The following is a 27,807-nucleotide window of genomic DNA, read 5'->3' as shown; positions in this document are numbered from 1 at the left end:
TTAAACACATAAAATATGCATTAACCACTTTAAACACTCAAAATATTGATCGGCCATTCTTGAAACCCATTTTAGGAATGAAATAATATTCCTTTTTCCCTCTTTTTCTTTTTTTTTCCCCCTTCTTTTTCTCTTTTTCCCTAAAAAAAAAAAAAAAGAAAGAAAGAGAAAAGAAACCTCACAGGTAACATAAAATCTGGGCTGCAAAAATAAATAAATAAGCAAAGACTAAATCAGGAATCTTCTGAGCCAGATTTTTTTGTTTTGTTTTGTTTGAGATGGAGTCTTGTTCTGTCGCTCAGGCTGGAGTGCAATGGCGCAATCTCGGCTCACTGCAACCTCCACCTCCTGGGTTCAAGCAATTCTGCATCAGCCTCCCAAGTAGCTGGGACTACAGGTGTGCACCACCACACCTGGCTAATTTTTGTATTTTTAGTACAGACAGGGTTTCACCATGTTGACCAGCCTGGTCTCGAACTACTGACCTCAGATGATCGGCTCTCCTCAGCCTCCCAAACTGCTGGGATTACAGGGGTCAGCCACCATGCGGGCCACAGCCAGATGTTTGTTAAACACTTACTTACCAGACATATCAGGTTATCATCATTACTGAAAGTGATAACTCATTTGCTCTGGGCAAACACAATGCACATCCATTTGCCTATTTTTACTACTGTGACTGCTCATTTGAGTCAGAACCTGCCAGTTCAACAAAATGGCTACTTGGTTTCCCCACCCCAGCCCCCATGATCAGAGGCCATGAGCCTCACTGAGAGTTCTGTCTCACAATCTTGCATAAGGGTACCCAACTCAGTCAAAATGCTCCACTGGACACATTTCTCAATGCCGCCACTCACATACCCTTAGAAAAAGGAAGCCTGTCCCTTGCCTCCTCTAAGCAGTAGCTGTGTCAGCAGTTCCAGGGTGCACAGAAGTTTTCAAGAGTCGCCCTCATTGTGAGATGGTGAGTTTGTCACACATGAGCTGGTTTCTTACCTGGGTTTGTCTCTGCATGGGAGTCGGCATCCTGTCGCTCTTCTTGACACTGAGGCTGCTACATCCAGTAATGCTCAGGGCAAACACGTCTGTGGGGACACCTCACCCACCCCCACTGCCAAGTCTCCACCCTGGCCCCTGGCCCCTACCAGGACCCTCTCCCACACCATGAGGGTCCTCTGGTGGGCCCTGTGGGAGTGACACAGGGCAGTGAGAAGATTCTGGCTTTTGGACAGCCTCGTCAGCTTCCCTGGAAAAGGAATGGTTGCCTAAAGATGATGCACAGGTCTCTCCCTTGTGGGCTGACAAGAAAGAGGAAGTGGTCAGGATAGGGCTCAAACTGTCTCTAGCGGTGGATGAGGTCCTGTGAATGAGGAATGCCTCTCACCAGCTGTGCCTGAGCCACAGCACTCCGGCCACTGCTGTCTCTGCAGCTGCTCACATCTGGAAACCTTCACAGTTCAGGTTAGCGTCTTGGCTTTCCAAGGGAAAGCTTCCTGCTTTCTTCACGGCAGACATCTGCCAGTGCTGGCATCAGGGCACGTGTCCATGGGAGCCACTTCATGGGCACAGGGCCGGGGGATTGCAGCCTGGAGCCCCGGTACAACCGCTGGGTGGGGTTGGAGAAAAACTTGCGTTAAAGAATCTACTCTGCCGGTAACTGGCTGAGTGACCGGAGGCATCACTTCACCTCTCTGGGCCTTTTCCTCACGTATATGTTGGGGCGATGAAGAAGTCTACCTCTCGGGTTGAAATGAGATAATGACTGGGAGTGAGCAGTGTAAACTGTAATGAGTTATTCTCATTCTCTAGATGCTGAGAGTGTGTTTTTGGACTTGATGTGAGAAGGCTCTCATGGTGCTATGCTGTAGATAGGGGTGGGATCGAAGCACTAACTGTGTAAATTTATTTTAATTAATTAATTAATTGATTTGAGATGGAGTCTCGCTTTGTCACCTAGGCTGGAGTGCAAGGCTGAATCTCAGCTCACTGCAGCCTCTGCCTCCCAGGTTCAAGTGATTCTCCTGTCTCAGCCTCTAGAATAGCTGGGACTACAGGCATGTGCCACCACACCTGGCTAATTTCTGTGTTTTTAGTAGAGGTAAAGTTTCGCCATGTTGCCAGGCTGGTCTCAAACTCCTGCCTGACCACAGGTGATCCATCTGCCTCAGCCTCCCAAAGTGCTGGGATTACAGTGGTGTGAATTTAGACTACATCTTAGGTCTCTTAGATGAAAGACATGGAACATCACTAGTCTTGGTACCTTTGTCATTGCATCTCTGGCTTTCAGCAGTTCACTAGGCACCTTCCCTTCCAGAGGCCTCAAGATCAAAGTGTGTTGGTTGGCGTGAGTTCTTGGTGGAGCCATCTACTTTTGCCCTCTGGAAAATTATTTCGAGAAGAGATGTGGGTTTGGCTTTGCCATATCCACTCCCACTGCCCTATGTATCCACTTGTCCTTGAGGTCTTGGCCATGAAGCAATGCAGAGCGCAGGCTTCACTCTGCTTCAATAAGTCACTACTGAGAGGCTTAAAGCAGGGAAGGGAAGGGACAGGCTCACACTGGTATTTGGCAGCCAGTGGGGAGCCAGATGGCAGCTGGGGACCAGCAAAAATGGAATGGTCCAGATACAGACATGACAAGGACTTGGATGAAATTTGGAGGCTGACTGGCTGAAGTGGGTGGGGATGGGGCCATAGGAGAAAGAGGAGTGAGGCAAGGCTTCCCATCTTTCCCAGAAATGAAAAGATAGAGAGGGGGAGAAGAGGGGCTAGACTCCTTTTAATTACCCTGCCCTGTACTTCCTTGTGTACACTTGGGTTTTAAGTTGCCAGTGACTATCCACATGGCCATTTCTGATGCTGTCATCAGCGAGAAGGATGAGTGGGGCCGGGCACAGTGGCTCAATACCTGTAATCCCAGCACTTTGGGAGGTCAAGGTGGGTGAATCGCTTGAGGTCAGGAGTTCCAGACCAGCCTGGCCAACATGGTGAAACCCCATCTCTACTAAAAATACAGAAAAATTAGCTGGGAATGGTGGTACGTGCCTGTAATCCCAGCTACTCAGGAGGCTGAGGCAGGAGAATCGCTTGAACCGTGAGGTAGAGGTTGCAGTGAGCCGAATCGCACCACTGCACTCTAGCCTGGGTGACAGAGTAAGACTCCATCTCAAAAAAAAAAAAAGAAGAAGAAGAAGAAGAAGAAGAAGAAGAAGAAGGACGAGTGGGAACAAGAGCTCACTGAGCATGAAGCATGAATAGCAACGATCAGGAAATCTGGAAACTAGAGGTGAACTGGGGCAAGAACTGCTCATGCCAACCAACCTAAATATTCTCTACAGCCTCTCAGACCCTTGAGATCTAGGCTGAGATCAGCTCAAACCCTCATTCCAGGCCTGCTGAAGTCCAAAGGGCCCCAGGACTTCTGTGGACTCCCTAGGAGGCCACCTCTTTTTCCACAGTCAGCGTCAGACTGCAGCCTCTGTGGGTAAAACTGTTTATACTGCACTGACCCAGGGGTGAAACTACACGCCTTTCTTAGTTCCCCAGACTGCCAGAATACATGTGCTCACAAAAGCACTGGCAGATGCAGCAGGCTTTACTAAAGACTAAGGAGGGGGCAGCCAGAGGGGGTTACAACACATCAGTGCAAACAGCTGCACACAGAACATAAAATGTCTTTGCCACCCCATCTCTGAGCACTTTCCATCAGTTTCTTCTCTTGATACCAAATGAAGCCCATTCTGCTCATCACACAGTAAGCCAATCACTGAGATGACCAGTTTTGCAGCAGCTAATGGGTTTATTCATGAGGCAGCCAAGTGAGGAGGCAAGAAAACAGGTCTCAAATCCACTTCCTCAAAGATGGGGTTTAGAGGCATTGATAGAACAAAGCAGTAGGTGGCCTAAGGTGTGGGGAAGGTGATTGGAGGCAAGAAAAAGTAGGAAATCAGCGATCAGTGCAAGCCTAGTCAAGCCTCGTGGTTTCTTCATAGGATGCAGGTTCACAAAATGGTGGCACTAGCAGGATCGAGGATGGAGTTCGTGGTGTTCTGACATCAAAGATTACCTACTGGACACCCATACAGAGCAAGTTGAAGGATTGAACTGGATAATAGCTGACCCCAAGTTCCTGAAAAACATCTCTTTTTTTTTGAGATGGAGTTCCACTCTCGTCACCCAGGCTGGAGTGCAATGGCATGATCTCGGCTCACTGTAACCTCTGCCTCCCAGGTTCAAACAATTCTCCTGCCTCAGCCTCCTGAGTAGCTGGGATTACAGGTGCCCACCACTATACCCAGCTAATTTTTGTATTTTTAGTAGAGACGGGGTTTCACCATGTTGGCCAGGCTGGTCTCGAACTCCTGACCTCAGGTGATCCATCTGTCTTGGCCTCCCAAAATGCTGGGATTACAGGTGTGAGCCACCATGCCTGGCCCCTGAAAAACAACTTAACCATTACTATGATGACCTATACATCAGAGATGTTATCTGTAAAGAAGCCAGTGGAAATCCAGTTAAACATTGCTTAGCTACATGACTTTTAGCTCTACAGGTTTGGTTTGGTTTTGTTTAAGACAAGGTCTTACTCTATAACCCAGGCTAGAGTGCATTGGTGGTGATCACAGCTCACTGCAGCCTCAGTCTCCTAGAGTCAAGCCATCCTCCCACCTCCGCCTCCTGAGTATCTGGGACTACAGGCACACGCTGCCACATGTGGCTATTTTTTTTTCTTTTTCTTTTTTTTTTTTTTTTTTGAGTTGGAGTTTTGCTCTTGTTGCCCAGGCTGGAGTGTAGCAGCACGATCTTGGCTCACTGAAACCTCTGCCTCCCAGGTTCAAGTGATTCTCCTGCCTCAGCCTCCCAAGTAGCTGAGATTACAGGCACGCACCACCATGCCTGGCTAATTTTGTATTTTTAGTAGAGACAGGGTTTCTCCATGTTGGTCAGGCTGGTCTTGAACTGCTAACTTCAGGTGGTCCACCTGCCTTGGCCTACCACAGTGCTGGGATTACAGGTATTGAGTCACTGTGCCTGGCTTTCCCCCCTACCCCATTTTTAGTAGAGACAGGGTCTTGCCATGTTTCCTATGCTGGTCTTCAACTCCTGGGCTCAAGTAATCCTCCAGCCTCGACTTCCCACAGTGCTAGGATTACAGGCATGAGCCGTTGCCCCCAGCAGCTATATAGGTTTTGAGATCAACTAGAAGCAAGTGACTAAAATCAGGTAAGGTAGGTTAAGTTCTGCAAGGCTAATCTAGCCCTCGGGTTCACTCCTACCTTTGCAACACCCTGCTGGCTCCCCTTCTTCTCATACTTCCATCCCTTCTTCTCATCTTTCCATCCCTTCTTCTCATCCTTCCATCCCTTTTTCTCATCACCTTCTCTCCTGGAACTCCAAATTCTCCCCTTCTATAACCCAGAGGAATTCAACATTCCCCAGTTCCTACCAGCAAACTTATTCCTAGCCTAGCCAGCTTTGCAGATCTGAAGATGCTCTGCAGGGAGAATAGGGGATTCTCCTTGTCAGCGGCTGCCCTTCTTAGAGGACACTGGCAACTGTAAATAGAACTTTGTTGGTTTGCCCTTAATAATGCCTCATACTTGGTGATATTTTGCACACAGAGCTGTTTTGTATGCATCATCTCTTGGAAGCTTTTCAGAAGACTTCAAGGAGGTAGATGAGATATTAAGGGTCTTGTTCCAAGTGCAACAGCTAGTGCCCAGCCAAGTGGGAACAAACAGGAAACCTATTACCCCTGGCCAGGTGCAGTGGCTCACGCCTGTAATCCCAGCACTTTGGGAAGCTGGGGCGGAGGATCACTTGGGGCCAGAAGTTTGAGAACAGCCTAGGCAACATTTTTTTGTCTCTACAACATTTTTTTGCCTCTACATAAAGAGAAAAGAAAAGAAACTTGTTCCCTTGATAGCCAGCCTAGGGGCCCTTCAGTGTTTCATTTATGTGAAAACGTGTATACCTTTCATAATGTAAACTATATTTCTTGCTGAAGATCTTTTTTTAAAACTGCTAAATAGGCAGGAAGCAGCAGCTCATGCCTGTACCCCAGCAGTTTGGAAGGCCTAGGTGGGTGGATCACCTGAGGTCAGGAGTTTGAGACCAGCCTGATCAATATGGTGAAACCCCATCTCTACTAAAAATACAAAATTAGCCAGGTGTGGAGGCTTGGGACTGTAGTCTCAGCTACTAGGGAGGCTGAGACAGGAGAATTGCTTTAACCTGGGAGATGGAGGTTGCAGTGAGCTGAGATCGTGCCACTGCACTCCAGCCTAGGTGACAGAGCGAGACTCCATCTAAAAAAAAAAAAAGCTAAATAAACCCACAGTCTCAGAAATTCCTGGGGAAGGAATGTGATTTATGTCCCTGATTCCCTATAAAGGCCCTTTGGAGAAGTGAAAATGAAACTGATGTGGTGACTACCTTCAGCGGCTCTCTCACCCATCTGCTTTCTTTCCTGTGTAATGTCTTACTCAATCCTTTCTGCTGAAACTACCCAGAATTGCAACAGGCTCACTCATGTTCCTTAAAAATGTCATCGTGGACAACTAGAGGAATGGGGAGAAACAAAGGGGAAGCTGGAACTGCACCTCCCCAACATTGTACGGCCATTGCTTCCCAGCCAGACTCTTGATGCCAGTAGCCAATGGCCAATAGAGGACAGAAAGCCTGCCCAGGGTCGTGTGTCCAGATGAGGCTTTGGAATTAGACTGCACAGCACAGGAATTTCAGATACTGGACCCAAAGTGTCTTCTGCCTGCATCAGCAGAGGGGAAGTCCATCTATAACAGGGGAAAGAGACTGGGGCATCATCCATTCATTCATACATTCACAGATACATATGGAATGTCCTATCCCAGGTGATGTTCTAGGCATTAGAAACACAGAGGTAATTAGAGGCAAAGCCCCTGCTCTTATGGTGCTTACCCATCAGTGTGGGAGACAGACAAGGAACAAATAAACCAAGAGAACAAATATACCAGGAGACAACTGTCACTATAACAGGCTCAGTTGGAAGAAAAATACATTTCACTTTTTTTTTTTTGAGACAGGGTCTTGTTCTGTCACTCAGGCTGGAGTGCAGTGGCACAGTCATGGCCCAATGTAGCCTTGAACTCCTGGGCTCCAGCAATCCTCTCACCTAAACTTCTTGAGTAGCTGGGGGCATGCACCCACCTCACCTGGCAAATTTTTAATTTTTTTTGTAGAGACAAGTTCTTGCTAGGTTGCCCAGGCTGGTCTCTAACTCCTGGTCTCAGGTGATCCTCCTGCCTCAGCCTCCAAAAGTGTTGAGATTACAGGTGTGAGCCACTGTGCTCAATGTATTTCAATTTTTTTTTTTTGAGACAGGATTTTGCTCTGTAACCCAGGCTGCAGTGCAGTGTCATGCGCAGCTCACTACAGCCTTGACATCCTGCGCTCTAACAATCATTCCACCTCAACCTCCCATGTAATTGGGACCACAGGTACATGCCACCATGCCCAATCTATTTTTTTTTTTTTTTTTTGAGAAGGAGTCTAGCTCTGTCGCCCAGGCTGGAGTGCAGTGGTGCAATCTCAGCTCATTGCAAACTCTGCCTTCCAGGATCAAGCAATTCTCCTGCCTCAGCCTCCTGAGTAGCTGGGATTACAGGTGTACACCACCATGTCTGGCTAATTTTTGTATTTTAGTAGAGATGGGTTTCACCCAGCTAACTTTTGCAATTTTTGTAGAGACAGGTTTCACCGTCTTACCCAGGCTGGTCTTGAACTCCTGGGCTCAAGTGATCTGCTCACCATGTTGGCCAGGCTGGTCTCTAACTCCTGTCCTTATGATCCTCTCACCTCGGCCTCCCAGAGTGCTGGGATTACAGGCGTGAGCCACCATGTCCGGCCCAAATTTTTTAAAAGTTTTTTGTAGAAATGAGGGTCACACTTTGTTGCCCAGGCTGGTCTTGAACTCCTGGGCTCAAGACATCCTCCCATCTCAAAGTTCTGGGATTACTGGCATGAACAACCGCACCCAACACATTTCACATATACTTATTGCAGGGATAGCAACATCCCTTCAAGTAGCTGAGGAGTTCTACTTAGGAGCTGGCAGCCAAGGAGGAAGGACAGCCTCATGAGGAAGGCTTCACCAAATGAAATTGTGAAGTGCCATGGGAATGGGGAATGGGGGCTAAGCTGGAAGGTGGAGGAGTTGGTATGTGCTGTTGGACTACTCTCACCTCAGTCCCCAGGCTGTTGACTTTGCCTCCCACTTCAGAGGAAATGGAAACTTAGATGTGAGCTCTCAACTGCCTGCCTCCAAGCCCCTTCTCTCTAGTTCTATTCCGTGTCACTCCCCTCTCTAATCCTTGTTCCCTTTTGAAAATTCATTCTGGGCTGGCACAGTGGCTCACACCTGTAATCCCAGCACTTTCAGAGACCAAGGTGGGTGGATCACTTGAAGTTAGGAGTTCAAGACCAGCCTACCCAATATGGTGAAACCTTGTCTCTACTAAAAATACAAAAAAAAATTATCTGGGTGTGGTGACGGGCAGCTGTGATCCCAGCTACTCAGGAGGCTAACGTAGGAGAATTGCTTGAACCCAGGAGGTGAAGGTTGCAGTGAGCCAAGATCACACCACTGCACTCCAGCCTGGGTGACAGAGCAAGACTGTCTCAAAAATAAAAAAAGATTACTAAGTGGATTTATTTCAGTTTGTTTGTTTGATATAGGGTCTCACTCTATCACTGAAGGCTGGAGTGCAGTGGTGCAATCAGGGCTCACTGAAGCCTCAAACTCCTGGGCTCAATTGATCCTCCCTCCTTGGCCTCCCAAGTAGCTGGGAACACAGGTGTGCAGCACCACGCCCGGCTAACTTTTGTAATTTTTGTAGAGACGGGTTTCACCATGTTGCCCAGGCTGGTCTTGAACTCCTGGGCTCAAGTGATCTGCTCGACTCAGCCTCTCAAAGGGCTGGGGTTACAGGTGTGCACCACCACGCCTGGCTTCATTTCAGTTTTTAAATTTTAGTCATGCTTATTTTGAAATTTGAGTCTTATATTTGACTCAAAGCTCTCCCCTTTGCCCCACTGAGGTGAGCAGAAAGAGGGGTGGAGGCTGCTCAGCTCTCAACACCCACTTCCTTGCATTAAGTTTCTCAGCATTGGACTGAGGGGGACAAAGAATTTTCCATTGGAAGTATCCATCAGTGAGCCATTACTACTGGTCTAGTTTGTATGGTGGGGTAGGGGCTTCCAACTGGCCCATTGATGAAGGACTCAACCCTTGACACTTGAGAGGTCTCTTGTGGTTCCTGAGAGACATGGCTGCATCTTTGCACTGGATCTCAGCATCCTTTCATGCAAGCACCTTTTTTTTTTTTTGAGACAGAGTCTTGCTCTGTCTGGAATGCAGTTGTGCAAATTCAGCTCAATATAACCTTCACCTCCTGGGCTCAAGCCAGCCTCCCACCTTAGCCTCCAGAGTAGCTGGGACTTCAGTTTGCAACTGAAAATCCAAACCATAATATAACAACTTAACAAAGATACTATACCAATAATACAAACACATTTGTATTATTTTAAACACATTTTAAAATTTTCAGCCAAATTAGTCTTTGTAGTAAGAGTGGCTTTATAGCAGCCTAATTCTGCCACCTGCCTTGGCACCTTGTTACATCATTAATAGTACTCAGAAGCATGAATCTGAAATAGTACTGTGTAAACATGCATGGTGTTTCCACTAACTAAACCATAACACAGGAAATTGATTCTCCTGTAACCAGCATTCCTGAATATCTCCCAATGATCTCTCAAGGATCATTTTTACTATAATATGCAAATGAAATGGCCAAGTGCCCATTCCATGGATGAAGGGAACCCAACCCCTCCCCAGGATCTCCGTGAATTCCTGGAGGCTACTCCTATTAGTCCATCCTGCAGCCTGCACCCCACTGTCACTGGGAGCTTATCAGCTGCTGTTCTGGCTCATTGTCCACAGGTCACCTGTGGCTTGGAAAATTATGCACACATGTCATTCCTCCTAGGCTCTACTCACACAAGCTTGTGTGTCACACAGTTTTTTTATTTTTGTTTTTGTTTTTTGAGACAGAGTTTTGTTCTCTCACCCAGGCTGGAGTGTGGTGGCATGATCTCAGCTCACTGCAACCTCTGCCTCCTGAATTCTAGTGATTCTTGAGCCTCCCGAGTAGCTAGGATTACAGGCACACAGCACCCTGCCCAGCTAATTTTTTGTATTTTTAGTAGAGATGGGGTTTCACCATGATGACCAAGCTGGTTTCAAAAGTCCTGACCTCAAGTGATCTGCCCACCTCAGCCTCCTAAAGTGCTAGGATTACAGGTTTGAGCCACTATGCCTGGCCTTTGTTTTAGTTTTGAGATGTAGTCTTGCTCTGTCATCCAGGCTGGAATTTAGTGGCATGATCTCAGCTCAGTGCAACCTCCGCCTCCTGGCTTTAAGCAATTCTCCCATCTCAGCTTCCCAAGTAGCTGAGACTACAGGTGCAAGCCACCACACCTGGCTAATTTTTGTATTTTTAATAGAGACAGGGTTTTGCCATGTTGGACGGGCTGGTCTTAAACTCCTCACCTGAAGTGATCTGCCTGCCTCTGCCTCCCAAAGTCCTGGGATTACAGGCATGAGCCATCGCACCCAGCCATGTTATACAGTTTTATTGGAGGTTTGATGGTAACAAAAGGCGACATCATAGCATAACCTAGGTAGCAATTTAAGGCTGAACATGAGACATAACTGTCCTAGAAACACCTTGGTCATTTGCCACTACAGGAACTTCCTAACCAGGCTCTAACTTGCCGCTCTCTTCTTGACCTCTCCCTCTGCTGCTAACCTTTTCCAAGACTTTCCCCCTCTCTGGTCTGTCAGCCTCCAGCCCCCAAATTCCTGTTACTTCTCTTATGCAGACCAACTCAGTTTGCTCTATATCTTCAGCTTCACCCTTCTGACCATATCTCACTCAAAAAGACCTCTCCAGGTATTTTTGTAACCCTCACCTCAAACAAAAGCTCTCAAAAATCTCTCCCCTGCTATGTCTTGTCCTTGTGATTAAAAACAACTGCAGTCAATTATTGCTTTAAATGGCACCTTCCCCCTTCTGCCACATGTTTGAAAGAGCAGTGATGTCTACCATTTCTAGAGTGCCCAGAAGGTAAATGCTTGATCTCCAGTCCTCACAAACCTCGGTGAAGTATGAGGTATCATTCTCATATTACAGATGAGGCTCACAGATGACTTGCCTGAGTTCCCCCAGCTGCTAATTAGTAGGGTATGACTGTGAACCAGTGCCTGATTCCTAAGCAGATGTCTGCATCTCTACACAACACTGTAAGATTGGCCTGGTACAGTGGCTCACTTCTGTAAGCCCAGCACTTTGGGAGGCTGAGGCAGGTGGATCATCTGAGCTCAGGAGTTTCAGACCAGTCTGGACAACATGGTGAAACTCTGTCTCTACTAAAAATACAAAAAATTAGCCGGGAGTGGTGGTGGGTGCCTGTAGTCCTGGCTACTCTGGAGGCTGAAGTAGGAGAATAACTTGAACCCAGGAAGTAGAGGTTGCAGTGAGCTGAGATTGCGTCATTGCACTCCAGCCTGAGTGACGGAGTGAGACTCTGACTCAAAAAACAAAACAAAACAAAACAAAACAAAAAACACACAGTAGATAACTGCCCCACTCCATCCCACACCAGGACATCTTTAATTTATGCCTCCTCTTCTCTCTTCATTTTTCTCAGGATTCCACTGCAATGAGTTGGTGGAGGAACAATTTCTGGATCATCTTAGCTGTGGCCATCATCATTGTTTCTGTGGGCCTGGGCCTCATCCTGTACTGTGTCTGTAGGTGGCAGCTTAGACAAGGTAATGGCCATCTTACCTGGACAACTGGATTGGGGAGCCAGGTGGTTATCAGTACAGTAGAGCTCCTTTAGGGCAAGAAAATTAATTCTGGGCCTGAATGGGCTGAATTTGGGATTAAGCATCTTGCTTTCTGAGTTTGAGTCCTAGCCCTGCCACCTACATTGTGGTTTGGTGGCCTCAGTTTCCTCATCTGCATAGTGAAGGGAGGGACATCAACTAATCTCCAAGAGCCCTCCAGCCCTAATCATCTGAGTGAAAGCAGAATCTGTTTCAAGGCACAGTACACTCAAGTGCTTTCTCTTTCCTATGTGGCTACTGATAACAGCATCTTGCAAGAACACAAGTATATGGAATATTAAGAACTGTCTTGACTGGGCATGGTGACAATACTTTAGGAGGCCCAGGAAGGGGATCACCCGAGGTCAGGAGTTCGAGACCAGCCTGACCAAAATAGTGAGACCCTGTCTCTACTAAAAATACAAAAATTAGCTGGATGTGGTGACAGGCACCTGTAATCCCAGCTACTCAGGAGGCTGAGGCAGGAGAACCACTTGAACCCAAGAGGCAGAAGTTGGAGTGGGATCGTGCCACTGCACTCCAGCCTGGGCGACAAGAGCAAGACTCCAACTCCAAATAAATAAATAACTGTCTTGAGGAATAAAATGTGGACTCAACCCACAGCCAACACGTTTGGCCACCATGATTGCCTTCTCTGAGACCATACTCTGAATTTTCTGGTATTATCCCCACCTAGACCAGAAACCTCTTGGTACCCTCAGACATAAATAAGTGGCCTGAGAATTAACACTAACTTTAGATTATCTGTAAGTGGGGTTTCAACTTTCCTGTTCATCTCCAGAAACACGAAAGCCTTGATTCAATGGTGTGTTATCTTGACATCTCGTCCCTTTAAATAATGACCTAAGCAGGGAGTACACCTGGGGATGGTAAGCATACTGAGAGGTACAGCCACCTTCCCTGCACAGGCATCCCTCAATGATCAAGCCACTATCCACTCACTGAATCTAAACACAGCCTCAAAATTCCTGCTCAGCCAAGTGCTAAAAGGTCAGGGATACACAAGAAGTGAAATCTTTTTGTCATTCTTCTCAATCTCTCTTTAGAGATAAAAAAATTAAGGTTCAAAAGAAGATGGGAGCTTAACTGAGATGCCACAGGAACTGGTGGCAGAGTTGGGACCAGAATTCAGGTCTGCCGGGCTTCCAGTTCAGTGTTCTTTCTCCTCTATTGTAATTAAATTTTTAATACAAAAAAACTGTATCCTGGGACCCTTACAGTCCTCTATCTTTTTGTCTTTTTTTTTTTTTTTTTTTTCAGACAGAGTCTTACTCTGTCATCCAGGCTGCAGTGCAGTGGAGTGATCTCAGCTCACTGCAATCTCCACCTCCCAGGTTCAGCTGATTCTCCTGCCTCAGCCTCCCAAGCAGGTGGAATTACAGGCATGCACCACGACACCCGGCTAATTTTTGTATTTTTAGTAGAGACGGGGTTTCACCACGTTGGCCAGGCTGGTCTCAAACTCCCAACCTCAAATGATCCACCTGCCTTGGCCTCCCAAAGTGCTGGGATTACAGGCATGAGCCACTGTGCTCAGCCTTTTAAAAAAGTTTTCATGCTTGCTGAGTGCAGTGGTTCACACCTGTAATCTCAGCACTTTCGGAGGCTAAGGTGGGTGAATCACTTGAGGTTAGGAGTTTGAGATCAGTCTGGCCAACATGATGAAACCTCATCTCTACTAAAAATACAAAAATTAGCTGGGCGTGGTGCCAGACACCTGTAGTCCCAGCTACTGGGGAGGCTGAGGCAGGAGAATTGCTTGAACCTGGGAGATAGAAGATGCAGTGAGCTGAGATTGTGCCACTGTATTCCAGCCTGGGCAACAAGAGCGAGACTCCATCTAGGGGGGAAAAAGTTTCCATTCTCAAATAGGAACAAAAGAATGACCCTGAACAAAAACTTTACTTACTTTCCTTTTGTCCTCAACCACTCCCATTAACAAGTAGACTATAATTAATAACAACTTATATGTCCAGCACATCACAGTTTACAAACTGCTTTTCTGATTCTTTATCTGATTTCCTCCCAACCACACTTTTAATTATTCATTCAACCAACATTTCTGGGTGCTGCCTAAGTGCCAGGCATAGAGGAAATAAACCACCACCCACACTGGGTTAGTGCACAGGCTCTGTGGTCAGACGGCCTGGATTCAAAGTCCAGCTCTATCATTTATTAACTCTGTGTCCCTAAGTGTGACTTCTCCAAGCTAAATTCAAAAATCACAACTTTTGCTAATTCTTCTTAAATGAATATGCTTTTCCCCCTCTTAGGCAAGAAATGGGAAATTGCCAAGCCCTTGAAACACAACCAAGCAGATGAAGAAAAGATGTATGAGTAAGTGGTGGGGAAATCCTTCGGCTTTTTACTTTTGAGATCTGCCTGCTCACTTCCACTCTTGCACCTCCGCTACTGAAACAGAATGACATCACATTTCCTGTAGAGTTGGTGAAACCTCACACCTGCCAAATCTCTCCACATATGGGCAGAGACTCAGGAAGAACATTGTGAATGTAGGGTAGGTCCTCCCTCCTCTCTCTCTCTCTCTCTCTCTCTCTCTCTCTCTCTCTCTCTCTCTCTATCTCTCTCTCTCTCGTTTTTTCCAAGATGGAGTCTTGTTGTTACCCACACTTGAGTGCAATGAAGCAATCTCGGCTCCCTGCAACCTCCACCTCCCCAGTTCTAGTGATTCTCCTGCAGACACTCTTATTAGGCAGGATAGTCCAAGGGTTTAGAGATTATTTCCCACGAGTCAGTCAAGAGCCAATCCTTTCTTTGGAATATACACACTATCTAAAACAAAACCTATGCTTGGAGTGAGGTGCAGTGGTTCATGCCTGTAATCTCAGCACTTTGAAAGGCCAAGGTGGGAGGATCACTTGAGGCCAGGCGTTCAAAACCAGCCTGGACAATATAGTGAGACCCTGTCTACAAAACATTTTTTAATCTATGCTTTTCTTTTTTTCTTTTTATTTTTTTTCTTTAATAAAGAGGGGAAGGCTGGGCGCGGTGGCTCAAGCCCGTAATCCCAGCACTTTGGGAGGCCGAGGCAGGTGGATCACGAGAGATCGAGACCATCCTGGTCAACATGGTGAAACCCCGCCTCTACTAAAAATACAAAAAATCAGTTGGGCATGGTGGTGCGTGCCTGTAATCCCAGCTACTCAGGAGGCTGAGGCAGGAGAATTGCCTGAACCCAGGAGGCGGAGGTTGCTGTGAGCCGAGATCGCGCCATTGCACTCCAGCCTGGGTAACAAGAGCAAAACTCCATCTCAAAAAAATAAATGAATAAATAAATAAAATAAAGAGGGGGTCTCACCATGTTGGTCAGGCTGGTCTTGAACTCCCAACCTCAGGTGATCTGCCCGCCTTGGCCTCCAAAGTGCTTGGATTACAACAGGCATGAGCCACCATGCCTGGCAAAATCTATACTTTTCTGAAATGGTTTTTGTTGTAGCTTCGGGGGTCCAGCAAATAAGATCCCCCCTGCCTCCATCAGTTCTGATCCCCTTCAGAAATAAGATAAATGTGTCAGGCAGCCAGGTGGCTAAAATATTGCCTTTATTACAAATAAAAATTGGGCAGGGTGCAGTGGCTCACACCTGTAATCCCGGACTTTGGGAGGCTGAGGCAGGCGAATCACCTGAGGTCAGGAGTTTGAGACCAGCCTGGCCAACAGAGGTTTAGTAGAAACCCCGTCTCTACTAAAAATACAGAAATTAGCCAGGTATGGTGGTGTGTGCCTGTAATCCCAGCTATTTGGGAGGCTGAGGCAGGAGAATTGCTTGAACCCAGGAGGCGGAGGTTGCAGTGAGCCAAGATCATGCCACTGCACTCCAGCCTGGGCGACAAGTGAAACTCCATCTCAAAAAAAAAAGCAAAAAAAAAAAAACAAACAAACTGGGATTGGCTAAGGGCAGTGGTTCATGCCTATAATCCCAGCACTTTGGGAGACCAAACTGGGAGGATGGCTTGAGGCCAGGAGTTTGAGACCAGCCTGGACAACATAGAGAAGCCCCATTGAAAAAAATACCAAAATTATCCAGGTATGGTGGCATCTGCTTGTAGTCTCAGCCACTTGGGAGGTTAAGGTGGGAGGATCACTTGAACCCATGAGGTTGAGGCAGCCATGAGCTGTGATGGTGCCACTGCTCTCCAGCCTGGGTGTCAAAGGAAGACCCTGTCTCAAAAAAACAAAACACAAGCAAACAAAAAAAGAATAAAACTGGGATTGCAGAACGTGGTTCTTTTCTGTGAACTAGTGAGTTTCCTAATTTGGAACTGGGTGACTTTCCTGCCCAGTTCACAGGCAGCTCCAGAAAACCTCAGGTCTCCCCCACTGAGCAGACCCCTTTCTCTGAATGGCAAAGATGGGAGCACGATCTGTGATTTCTACAGTCAGGCCAGCACTAGAGGAGAAAGTGAGAGGAGCCAGACTTTCCCCAAATTTAGCAGTCAGATGAATTGCTTTCTTCTCTTAGGAAGAGCTACAGAGGGATGGTGTCTCCACCTGCACTCACCCCAATAACCTAAAAATGTTTATTCATTCCCAGGGGGACTTTATAGCATATAGGAATCAAATTAGTGTACCTAGGGAGATGGAGGCCCAAGTAAGGACACTTTCTTAGAGTTTATCCTTTAGTTAAAACTTCTTACCAAAGTAAAATATAAATACAGAAAAATGGACATAGTAAGTGTACAACCTGATGAATTTCCACAAACAGAATAGACCCAGGTAACTGGCACCCAGATCAAGAAAACAGGATATTACTGGCACTTCAGAGGCTTATTTTATACAGCATTTCAGCTGTTACATCCCAAAGGTAATCACTGTCTGTGATAGCATAAATTAACTTTTTGGTTTTTATGCATTCTATTAATGAAATCATATAGTATGTATTCTTTGGTGCTTGGCTTTTTTGCTCAACATCATTTTTATGAGATTCATTTTATGTAGTTGTAGATTGTTCATTCTTGTTCAATTCTTGTTCACAGAATATTCCACTGTGGGATTACACTACACTTACTTATGTATTTATTTTGAGACAGGGTCTCACTGTGTCAACCAGGCTGAAGTGCAGTGGTGCAATCATAGCTCACTGTAACCTCAAACTCCTGGGCTCAAGTGATCCTCCTGCTTCAGTCTCCTGAGTAGCTGGGACTACAGGTGTATGCCACCACACCTAGCTAATTATTTTGATTTTTTTATAGAGATAGGGTCTCCCTGTGTTGCCCAGGATCTCCCTATATTGCCCTCAAACTCCTGGCCATCTTCCCTCTTTTGCCTCCCAAAGTGCTGGGATTACAACAGATGTGAACCACCTTGCCCAGTCTCTATACCATAATTAATCTATGCATTCTACTACTGATAGGCATTTTGGTAGTGTGATGCCAAATTTTATGTGTCTCTGTTTCTCTGGAGAACCCAGACTAACACAGGTAGTGTCCAATTTGGAGCTGTTATGAATAGTGTTGCTCTGAACATTCTAATGCATGTTTTGGTGAACAGCATTTCCACTGCTGGGAAATGCTTTCGATAGGCTGTAGACCCAGCAGTGGAAATGCTGTCTCAAGGTGTATGTACATTCAGCTTTAGGAGTTCACCCGTTTTTTGTTTTTTGTTGGTTTGTTTTGAGACAGAGTCTTGTTATGTCACCCAGGCTGGAGTGCAGTGGCATGATCTTGGCTCACTGTAACCTCTGCCTCCCTGGTTCAAGTGAGTCTCCTGCCTCAGCCTCCCAAGTAGCTGGGATTACAGGTGTGCATCATCATGCCCAGCTAATTTTTATATTTTTTAGTAGAGATGGGATTTCACCATGTTGGCCAGGCTGGTCTCAAACTCCTGACCTCAGGTGATCCGCCCACCTTGGCCTCCCAAAATGCTGGGATTACAGGCGTGCGCCACCATGCCTGGCTTATCTGTTTTGTGAATAGAAATACATCTAGTGCCTACCGCTCCTAATCCAGCTCAGGTGAACCATGTGCTCCATGCTCTGAGTCATAGCACTTTTATTTCCCTCTCCTTGGTTTCAGCCATTTCCTGGGCTAGAGAAAATGGTTTCATTAGGGTGCCAATTACAATGGGATCCAGGACCTAGAAAGGAAAGTAAATGCTTCCAATTTGTTCAGTCCAAGATTTGAATGTTCAATCCATTCATTTTCCTTGACATTTTATCTTAAATCTGCTGAGAGCAGGCATGGCCCAAACCAAACACTGATTCCCTTTCTCTCTGTCTAGGAATGTTCTTAATGATTCTCCAGGTCAGTTACCGCCTCTGCCACCGAGGAATTGGCCTTCTCTAGAAGACTCTTGTAAGTATATTTTACTGGTAGCAGTTTCATTTACAGTTAGGATAACAAGTTTATCAAGATGTCTTAGAAAGCTCAAGCTGCTGTAATAAAAATACCATGACTGGGGTGCTTATGTAACAGAAATCTACTTTCTCATTTTTCTGAGGCTATAAGTCTGAGATTAGGTTGCTGGCCAATTTCTGTGAGGTTTCTGGTGAGGGCTCTCCTCCTGGTTTGCAGACAGCTGCCTTCTTGCTATGTCCCCACAGATGGGCTTTCCTTGGTGCATTCAAGCTGGAGAATAGTGTCAGAGAGCCCGATTTCTGGTGTTTCATCTTACAAAGACACTAATCCTGTTGTATCAAGGCCTCATCCCTATGGCCAAATATAGCCACACTGGGGGTTAAGCCTTGAACATGTGAATTTTGGGGGAACACAAACATTCAGTCTATAACACTAGGATGTATAGATGCAGCATTCTGATTATTTTACTTTACTTTCATTTATTTATTTATTTTTGAGATAGGGTTTCACCATGTTGGCCACGCTGGTCTTGAACTCCTGACCTCAGGTGATCCACCCACCTCAGCCTCCCAAAGTGCTGGGATTACAGGCATGAGCCACCGCTCCCGGCCCTGATTTTTTTATTTTTGAAGCAGAGTCTTGCTCTCTCACCCAGGCTGGAGTACAGTGGTGAGATTTCACCTCACTGAAATCTCCACCTCCTGGGTTCAAGCTATTTTCTTGCCTCAGCCTCCTGAGTAACTGGGATTATAGGCACACACCACTACACCCAGTAATTTTTTGTATATTGAGTAGAGATGGGGTTTCACCATATTGGCCAGGCTGGTCATGAACTCCTGACCTCAAGTGATCCACCCACCTCAACCTCCAAAAGTGCTGGTATTATAGGCTTGAGCCACCACACCCAGCCAGCATCCTGTTTAAAAGAAACAGCCAGAGGCCAGGCACGGTGGCACCTGCTTGTAATCCCAACACTTTGGGAGGCCAGGATGGGCAGATCACTTGAGCTCAAAAGTCTGAGAACAGTCTGGGCAACATGGCAAAACCCTGTCTCTACAAAAATTAGCTGGGCATGGTGGTGCACACCTATAGTCCCAGGTCCTTGGACAGCTGAGTTTGGGGGATCGCTTGAGCCTGGGAGGTCTCATCTTGGACAATAGAGTGAGACCCTGTCTCAAAACAAAAAAAGGAATGAAAAAGCGAAAAGGAGGCAGAATAAGTACCAATGCACCCAATATCCTGATATAAATGCGTAAATTAATGTTCAAATCCTAGCTTGGAACATAAACAGAAAGAAACATGGGGTGTCACTGGGCCTCTCACTTCCTATCAGAAAAACTCTGCCTGGTTCCTTTGACTGGAATGTTCTTCCTTAAGCTCTTTGCATAGCTGGCTTTTCCTCATCCTTCAGATGTCAGCTCAAAAGTCACCACCTCAAAGAGGCCCTTTCTGACCACTCAACCTAAAGTAGTCCTGCTAATTTCCTTTATGAAACTGACAGTTATCCAAAATTGTCTTATTTACTTATTGTTCATTTGTGTACTATTTCCTCCACTGAAGTATAAACTTCAGAAAAACAGGAACCTTTCTTGTCCACCACTATTAATATTTACCCACTACCTAGAATGGGGCGTGGGACTTAGTCGATACTTAAGAAAAATATTTTAAGCAGGGTGCAGTGGCTCACGCCTTTAATCCCAACACTTTGGGAGGCCAAGGAGGGTGGATTGCCCGAGGGTGGGAGTTCAAGACCAGCCTGACCAACATGGAGAAGCCCCATATCTACTAAAAATACAAAAATTAGCTGGGTGTGGTGGTGCAGGCCTGTAATCCCAGCTATTCAGGAGGCTGAGGCAGAAGAATTGCTTGAACCTAGGAGGTGGAAATTGTGGTGAGAAGAAATCGCGCCATTGCACTCCAGTCTGGGCAACAAGATCGAAAATCTGTCTCAAAAAAAAAAAAGAAAAATATTTTGATTGGATAGATAAATATTAGATGACATTTACTGAACATGCACAGTGTTTCAGGTCCCACACTAAGCACTTTACAGGTTCAGCTCATTCAATCCTCACAACTCTATGAGGCAGGTACATTTTCATTCCCCTTTGATAGATGAGGACACTGAGGCACAGAGAAGTGACTTACCTATGGAAAGGGGGAGGAGAAGAAGAGGAGGGGAGGGGAGGGGAGGGCAGGAAAGGGAAGGGGAGGGGAGGGGAGGGGAGACAGCTAATGACTGCTAGAATCTGAACATAAACTCAGATCTGTCAAACTGTAGAGTTCTGCAAGCAGTGGCATTTCAGGTTTGTTTTTGTTTTTTATCTTTTTTTTTTTTTTTTTTTTTTTTTTTTGAGATGGAGTCTCCCTCTGTCACCAGGCTGGAGCACAGTGGGCTCACTGCAACCTTCGCCTTCTGGGTTCAAGTGATTCTCCTGCTTCAGCCTCCCAAATAGCTGCAACTACAGGTGCGCGCCACCTCACCCAGCTAATATTTGTATTTTTAGTAGAGATGGGGTTTCACCAAATTGGCTAGAATGGTCTCGATCTCTTGACCTTGTGATCTACCCACCTCGGCCTCCCAAAATGCTGGGATTACAGGTGTGAGTCAACGTGCCTGGCCGCATTTCAGGTTTTTTAAGGAAAAGATGAGACTGTGGGAGAAGCAGTTCCAATCCTCATCAAAGACGGAGCTGAGCTGTTTCATCATCTTTCTATTACCTATGGACCTGTACTTTTCTTTCCTCTTTCTTTCTTTCTTTCTTTCTTTCTTTCTTTCTTTCTTTCTTTCTTTCTTTCTTTCTTTCTTTCTTTCTTTCTTTCTCTTTCCTTACTCTCTCTTTCTCTCTTTTCTTTCCCTCCCTCCCTCCCTGCCTGCCTTCCTTTTCTTTTTTTATTTCTTTTTTTTTTTTTTTTTTTTGGCACTCAGAAAATGATTTGGTTCCAGTGCACCTTCCTTCTTTTTTGAGACAGAGTCTCGCTCTGTCACCCAGGCTAGAGTGCAATGGTGCGATATTGGGTCACCCCAACTTTTGCCTCCTGGGTTCAAGCAATTCTCCTGTCTCAGCCTCCCAACTGGCTGGGATTACAGGCACCCACCATCATGCCAAGCTAATTTTTGTATTTTTGTAGAGACGAGGTTTTACCACATTGGCCAGGCTGGTCTCGAACTCCTGATCTCAGGTGATCCGCCCTCTTTGGCCTCCCAAAGTGCTGGGATTACAGGCATGAGCCACCGTGCCCAGCCTTCTATGGATTTGTTCTGTACTAATTTCACTTTTTGAAAACAACACCATAACTTCTCTTCTTGGCAGAAAGATTTGTACATAAGCAATCACAGAGAGTCCTAGAAAATAGAGTAATTTACTGGGAGTAGTGTGCCAAAAGGCAATATGATTAGTTTCATTTCCTTGTGAAAATCAGGATCTGTAACATAACAGCACTCATATGACTACTGGGCTCTGGTCTGTTTCTTTTCATCCATTCTTTTTTTTTTTTTTTTTTTTTGAGACAGGGTCTTACTATGTTGCCCAGGCTGAAGTGCAGTGGCGTGATCACGGCTCATTGTAGCCTCAACCTTCTGGGCTCAGGAGATCCTCTTGCCTCAACCTCCAAAGTAGCTGGAACTATAGGCATGCATTACCACACCCAGCTAATTTTTAAAATTTTCTGTAGAGATGTGGGTCTCCCTATGTTGCCCAAGCTGGTCTGGAACTCCTGGGCTCAAGTGATACTCCCATCTTGGCCTCCCAGAGTACTGGGATTACAGGTGTGAGCCCCTGCATCTGGCCTGTTTCTTTTCTAAGCTTTTGCTTCATGGTTTCCAGGCAGTGCAGTCTTAGGCAGAGAGACATGGGCGTCAAGGTGTCTGAAAAATATTTTCCATTTACTCACTTGGGTGATCCTGAACTGTGTCATGTCCACATTTACATTTCCTCTATAAAATGGGGATCTGGTCCACCAGAAGTGGGAAGATCGCTGAAACGTAAAAATCACACTGAGTCACTTGGTCAAAAATATAAAAACACATGATAGCTTTGCATCTAAGGATCTTTTTCTGTATTCTAGCTCCACAGGAAACCCCAGGTCAGCCACTAGCTACATACTCATTGGTAAATAAAGTTAAAAATAAGAAGACTGTTTCCATCTCGAGCTACATTGAACCTGAAGATGACTATGACGATGTTGAAATCCCTGCAAATACTGAAAAGCATCATTTTGAAACAACCATTTCTTCTTTTTGGCAAAGCTGAAGAGGGTTCACATGATTTATTTTAAAACAATCAAGAATGGTTGAACTTCAGGAGGTCTCTGGGCCTTGAAAGCCAGTGGTGATTTTATGAAGCTCTATAAGATAAAGCACTTCCCAAACCTTAGATGAAGACACCCCTGAGATCAGATGACTACAGCCAGAGGACACAGATGCTCAGCTCTGAGGACTCAGAGGGGTCAGCTTTGTGCTGTTGAGGGAAGTTTCCATGGGGACGACCATGGGCTCGAGTTGCTGGGATTACAGGCACCCACCATCATGGCCAGCTAATTTTTGTATTTTTGTAGAGATGAGGTTTTACCACGTTGGCCAGGCTGGTCTCAAACTCTACAGTGAGCTATGAGTTCATAGCTCCCCCTATGAGAAACTACTCATTTCTTGGTACTCTTTCCCTCTTCATTCCCTTGGTTTGCATGGTTCTGAGTGATCTTAAATGTCAGCATTCAGTGGTACAGACCCTCCCAGGCTGCCATCCCCAGCAAGGCCTTCACCAAGCATGCCAGTCTTTACCCCTTCCACTCTACCCACCTCCTGCACTGTGAGGCTGTGGGTGAGTTATAGCTGAGTGCTCTTGTGCCAAAGTCCCCACACCATATCTTGCAAGTTTGCAAGGGCAGGGAGTACTTTTTGTTCTTGTGAACCCTCCCTACCTATACACCCTGCAAACCCCACTGCCTTTTTATGATGTAGGCCAAGGCCGGGCTCCCATCTGTAATCCCAGCACTTTGGGAGTCTGAAGCAGGTGGATCACCTGAGGTCAGGAGTTCAAGATCAGCCTGACCAACATGGAGAAACCCCATATCTATTAAAAATACAAAATTAGCTGGGCATGGTGGTGCATGCCTGTAATCCCAGCTACTCAGGATGCTGAGACAGGAGAACTGCTTGAACCCAGGAGGCAGAGGTTATGGTGAGCTGAGATTGTGCCATTGCACTCCAGCCTGGGCAACAGGAACAAAACTCCATCTTAAATAAATAAATAAATAAATAAATAAATGATGTAGGCCAAATTGACCATAAAGATTCGAGTTTTCACCTAGGTTTCTTCCCCATGCCCACAAGATGCTGGTTTCTAAGCAAGTACAGGTTGTACCGTAACAATGGACAAAGGACAAAAGTTACCTTCTGATTTACACCTAGAAGCATCATTTAGCAATAGATGTGTTGGGGGTGCTACAGGAAAAATTATGGGGAACAGGAAAGAAAGAGGGCATGTAACAATGGCATATTCAAGATGAGAGTGGAGGGGGCTTAAAATCCCCTGCTCATCATTTTCATCATCACTTCCTCAAGATCTATGAAAACAGCCTCAAGCCCCTTCCCTCAAGAACACCATCCCTGGGCATCTAGGAAGAGTCACAAGGCCCGGTGTGATGTGCTGCAGCCAATGAGATGCCAGAGAAGTGGGCTGCTGACCTGGAATGGTCCACATACCCAGGGTCTTAGGAGACCCCAGTAAACCCCAGGGTCTCCTGTCCCAACAGCACCCAGCAACTTTCCCTAATGTCTCATTGGCCTGGAGTGGTCCACATACCCGTGATCTTAGTCCATTTGGTCTACTATAACAAAATTCCTTAGACTGGATAATTTTTTAAAAACAGAAATGCTGCTCACAGTTCTGGAGGCTGGGGAGTCCAAGATGAAGGCGCCAGCAGATTTGGTGTTTGGTGAGGGCTCACTCTCTGCCTCACATCTTTTCACTATGTCCTCACTTGATAGAAGGGGAAGGCAGCTCTCTTGGGACTCTTTTATTTTATTTTTTGAGACAGAGTCTTACTTTGTCACCCAGGCTGGAGTGCAGTGGCACAATCATAGCTCACTGTAGCCTCAAACTCCTGGGCTCAGGTGATCAATCCTCTCACCTGAGCCTCCTGAGTAGCTGGAACTACAGGCACATGCCACCATGCCCAGCTATTCTTTTTCCGTCTTTTTATTTTTTATTTATTTATTTATTTTTTTGTAAAGATGGAGTCTCACTCCATAACCAGGCTGGTTTCAAACTACTGGATTCAAATGATCCTTTTGTCTCAGCCTCCCTAAATGCTGGGATTATAGGTATGAGCCACTGCACTGGCGTGGGGCCTCTTTTATAAGGGCATTAATCCCATTCATGAGGGCAGGGCCCTCAGGATTAATCACCCCAAAGGGCCTGCCTCTTAATAACATCATCTTGGGGTGACATGTGAATTCTGGGGGACACAAACATAGACCATAGCATTCTGCCACTGACCCCACAAAATCTATGTCCTTCTCATATGCAAAATACATTTATTCTATCCCAATAGCCCTAAAAGTCTTAACTCATTCCAACATCAGCTTTGAAGTCTAAGTCAACATCTCAACTAAATGTTGACTCATTCCAACTATGGGCAAAAATCAAGATATGATTCATCCTGAGGCAAACTGCTCTCCAATTATGAGCCTATGAAATCAAACTACTTGTGTGCTTCCAAAACACAATGGTGGGACTGACATGGGATAGACATTTCCATTCTAAAAGGGAAAAATAGGAAAGAAGAAAGGGGTAATGGGTCCCAAGCAAGTCTGAACCTTAACAGGGCAAACAACATTAAGTCTTAAGGTTTGAGAATAATTCTTGACTTGATGTCCTAGCCCCCAGATATTGGCATGGGGGTTGGGCCCCCAAGGCTCGGGGCAGCCCTACCTCCACGGCTTTGCTGGGCACAGACTACTCTGCAGCTTTCATGAGTTGGAGTCTCTGGCCTGCAGCTTTTCCAGGCTGGAGCTGCACACTGGTGGCCCTACCACTCTGGGGTCTTGGAGGCAGACCTGTCCCCATGGCTGTGCTGGGCATTGTCCTGGTGGGGGCTCTCTACAGTGGCCCTGCCCCTTTGGCTGTACTCTGTCTGGGCCTCAAGCTTCCCTCAGGAATCCTTTGAAATCTAAGTAGAGGTAGCAATGCCCTCACAGCCCGTGTACTTTGTGCACCTGTGGAGATGGAACTGCTTTAACACCACCATGCTTTACTGTCTATGCCTTCCAGAGGGATAGCCTGAGCCACACTTGGGCCCACTTGAGCCATAGCTAGGATATCTCAGGAACCCTGTGCCAACATGCAGGGAGCAGAGCCTTGAAATCGCTTTGCCTTCAAGGTCCTAGCTTTCTGGGCCTATGATGGGCAGGGTAGCCTCTGAAGATCTTCAGAATGCTTTCAGAATCATTCTTCCACTGTGATGCTGAGCATCTGGCTTCCATCTACTCATACTAATCTCCTTATCAAAAGTTTCCTCGGTCACATTCTTGGTGTTTTCTCTTAAACAGCTTTTTCATTCTTTACAACACGAGCAGGTTGGTAAATTTCTAAATTTTTAAATTCTGCTTTTTTTTTTTTGTATTATAAATAACATCTTTGGCCAGGTGTGGTGGTTCATGCCTCTAATCCCAGCCCTTTGGGAGGCCAAGACAGGTGGACCACCTGAGGTCAGGAGTTCGAGACCAGCCTGGCCAACAATGGTTAAACCCTACCTCTACTAAAAATACAAAATTAGCTGGGCATCATGATGCACACCTGTAATCCCAGCTACTGGGGAGACTGAGGCAGGAGAATCACTTGAACCCAGGAGGAAGAGGTTGCAGTGAGCTGATATTGCACCACTGCACTCCAGCCTGGGCTAAAAGAGTGAAATTCCGTCTCAAAAAATAAATAAATAACATCTTTAATTGGTTTCTCTCTGCTAGCATTTTACTAGGCATTCAATAGAAGCTTTGCCACACTCTCAACACTTTACTCAGATATTTTTTCCACCAAATATCCTATTTTATCACTCAGAATTTCTACCTTCCATAAAATACTAGGACACACAATTCAGCCACATTCTTTGCCACTTTATAGGATAATTTTTCCTCCAGTTCCCAATAACATGTTCTTCATTTTTATCTGAGACCTCATCAGAATGGCCTTTAACATCCATACTTTTACAGACATTCTGTTACAACCTCTTAGGTGATCTCTAAGAAAATTGAGGCTTTCTCTGTAGCTCTCCTCTTCTGAGCCCTTACCAGAATCACCCTTCATAATCTGTTTACAACAATGCAGGCCTTTTTGTGTGTGAGAGACAGAGTCTCATTTTGTCACCCAGGCTGGAGTGTAGTGGCTCGATCTTGGCTCACTGCAACCTCCACCTCCCAGGTTCAAGCGATTCTCATGCCTCAGCCTCCCAAGTAGCCGGGATTATAAGGGTGCATCACCATACCTGGCTAATTTTTGTATTTTTAGTAGAGATCAGCTCTCACCCTTTTGGCCAGGCTGGTCTCAAGCTCCTGATCTCAAGTGATCTGCCCACCTCAGCCTCCCAAAGTGCTTGGATTACAGGCATGAGCCACTGCGCCCAGCCAATACAGGCTTTTTCTAGCATGCACTTCAAAACTCAGCCTCTACCCATTACTTAGTTCCAAAGCCACCCCCAAATTTTTAGATGTTTGTTATTACAGCACCCAGTTCTCAGCACCGATTTCTGCCTTTATCAGGACAGCTAAAACAAAAATACCTTAGGCCAGGTGCAGTGGCTCACACCTGCAATCTTAGCACTTTGGGAAGCTGAGGTGGGTGTCTCACTTAAGGTCAGGAGTTTGAGACCAGCCTGCCTAACATGATGAGACCCTCTCTCTATTGAAAATACAAAAATTAGCTAGGCAGGTGGCGCGTATCTGCAATCCCAGCTACTCGGGAGGCTGAGGCACAAGAATTGCTTGAACCCAGGGGGCAGAGTTTGCAGTGACCCAGGATTGCATCACTGCACTACTCCAGCCTAGGCAACAGAGCAAAACTCTATCTCAAAAAAAAAAAAAAAAAAAAGACAAAAAAAGAAAAAAAGTGCCTTAAACTGGGTAATTTATAAAGAACAAAAATGCATAGGCCAGGCACGGTGGCTTATAACTGTAATCCCAGTACTTTGGGAGGCCAAGGAGGGCAGATCATGAGGTGAGGAGTCTGAGACCAGCCTGGACAAAATGGTGAAACTTCATCTCTACTAAAAATGCAAAAATTAGCCAGGTGTGGTGGCTCATGCCCGTAGTCCCAGCTACACGGGAGGCTGAGGCAGGACAATCGTTTGAACCAGGGAAGCAGAGGTTGCAGTGAGCTGAGATCATGCCATGGCACTCCAGCCTGGGCAAGAAGAGTAAAACTCTGACTCAAAAAAAAAAAAAAGGAAAGAAATGTATTGCTGACAGTTCTGGAACCTGGGAGTCCAAGATCACCGAGCCAGCAGATTTGGTGACTGGCAAGGACTCACTCTGCTTCAAAGATGGT

The 27,807-nt window shown here is 46.0% G+C and overlaps 1 protein-coding gene across 1 annotated transcript; it reads left to right on the top strand.

Annotated features, from left to right (window-relative positions):
* The first annotated feature begins 1,354 nt into the window (after positions 1-1,354).
* Positions 1,355-26,172, top strand: SCIMP (SLP adaptor and CSK interacting membrane protein). Its single transcript, XM_008997266.5, has 5 exons — positions 1,355-1,461; positions 11,752-11,875; positions 14,227-14,290; positions 18,192-18,265; positions 22,334-26,172. The coding sequence occupies exons 2-5, from the start codon at positions 11,764-11,766 to the stop codon at positions 22,516-22,518; spliced, it is 435 nt and encodes a 144-aa protein (XP_008995514.3). The 5' UTR covers positions 1,355-1,461; positions 11,752-11,763; the 3' UTR covers positions 22,519-26,172.
* The last annotated feature ends 1,635 nt before the right edge of the window (positions 26,173-27,807 follow it).

The sequence above is a fragment of the Callithrix jacchus genome, chromosome 5 (genome assembly GCF_049354715.1).
Source record: "Callithrix jacchus isolate 240 chromosome 5, calJac240_pri, whole genome shotgun sequence".
Lineage (NCBI taxonomy): Eukaryota > Metazoa > Chordata > Mammalia > Primates > Cebidae > Callithrix > Callithrix jacchus.
The sequence above is the reverse complement of the archived record's forward strand: the minus strand, read 5'-3'. Positions and strand labels throughout refer to the sequence as shown.

Bases quoted from the DNA above. Each gene is read 5' to 3' on its own strand.
- SCIMP (XM_008997266.5), top strand. From the start codon at position 11,764: ATGAGTTGGTGGAGGAACAATTTCTGGATCATCTTAGCTGTGGCCATC. The intron at 14,291-18,191 runs GTAAGTGGTGGG...CTCTCTGTCTAG, and splicing joins GATGAAGAAAAGATGTATGA to GAATGTTCTTAATGATTCTC. The intron at 18,266-22,333 runs GTAAGTATATTT...TCTGTATTCTAG, and splicing joins GCCTTCTCTAGAAGACTCTT to CTCCACAGGAAACCCCAGGT.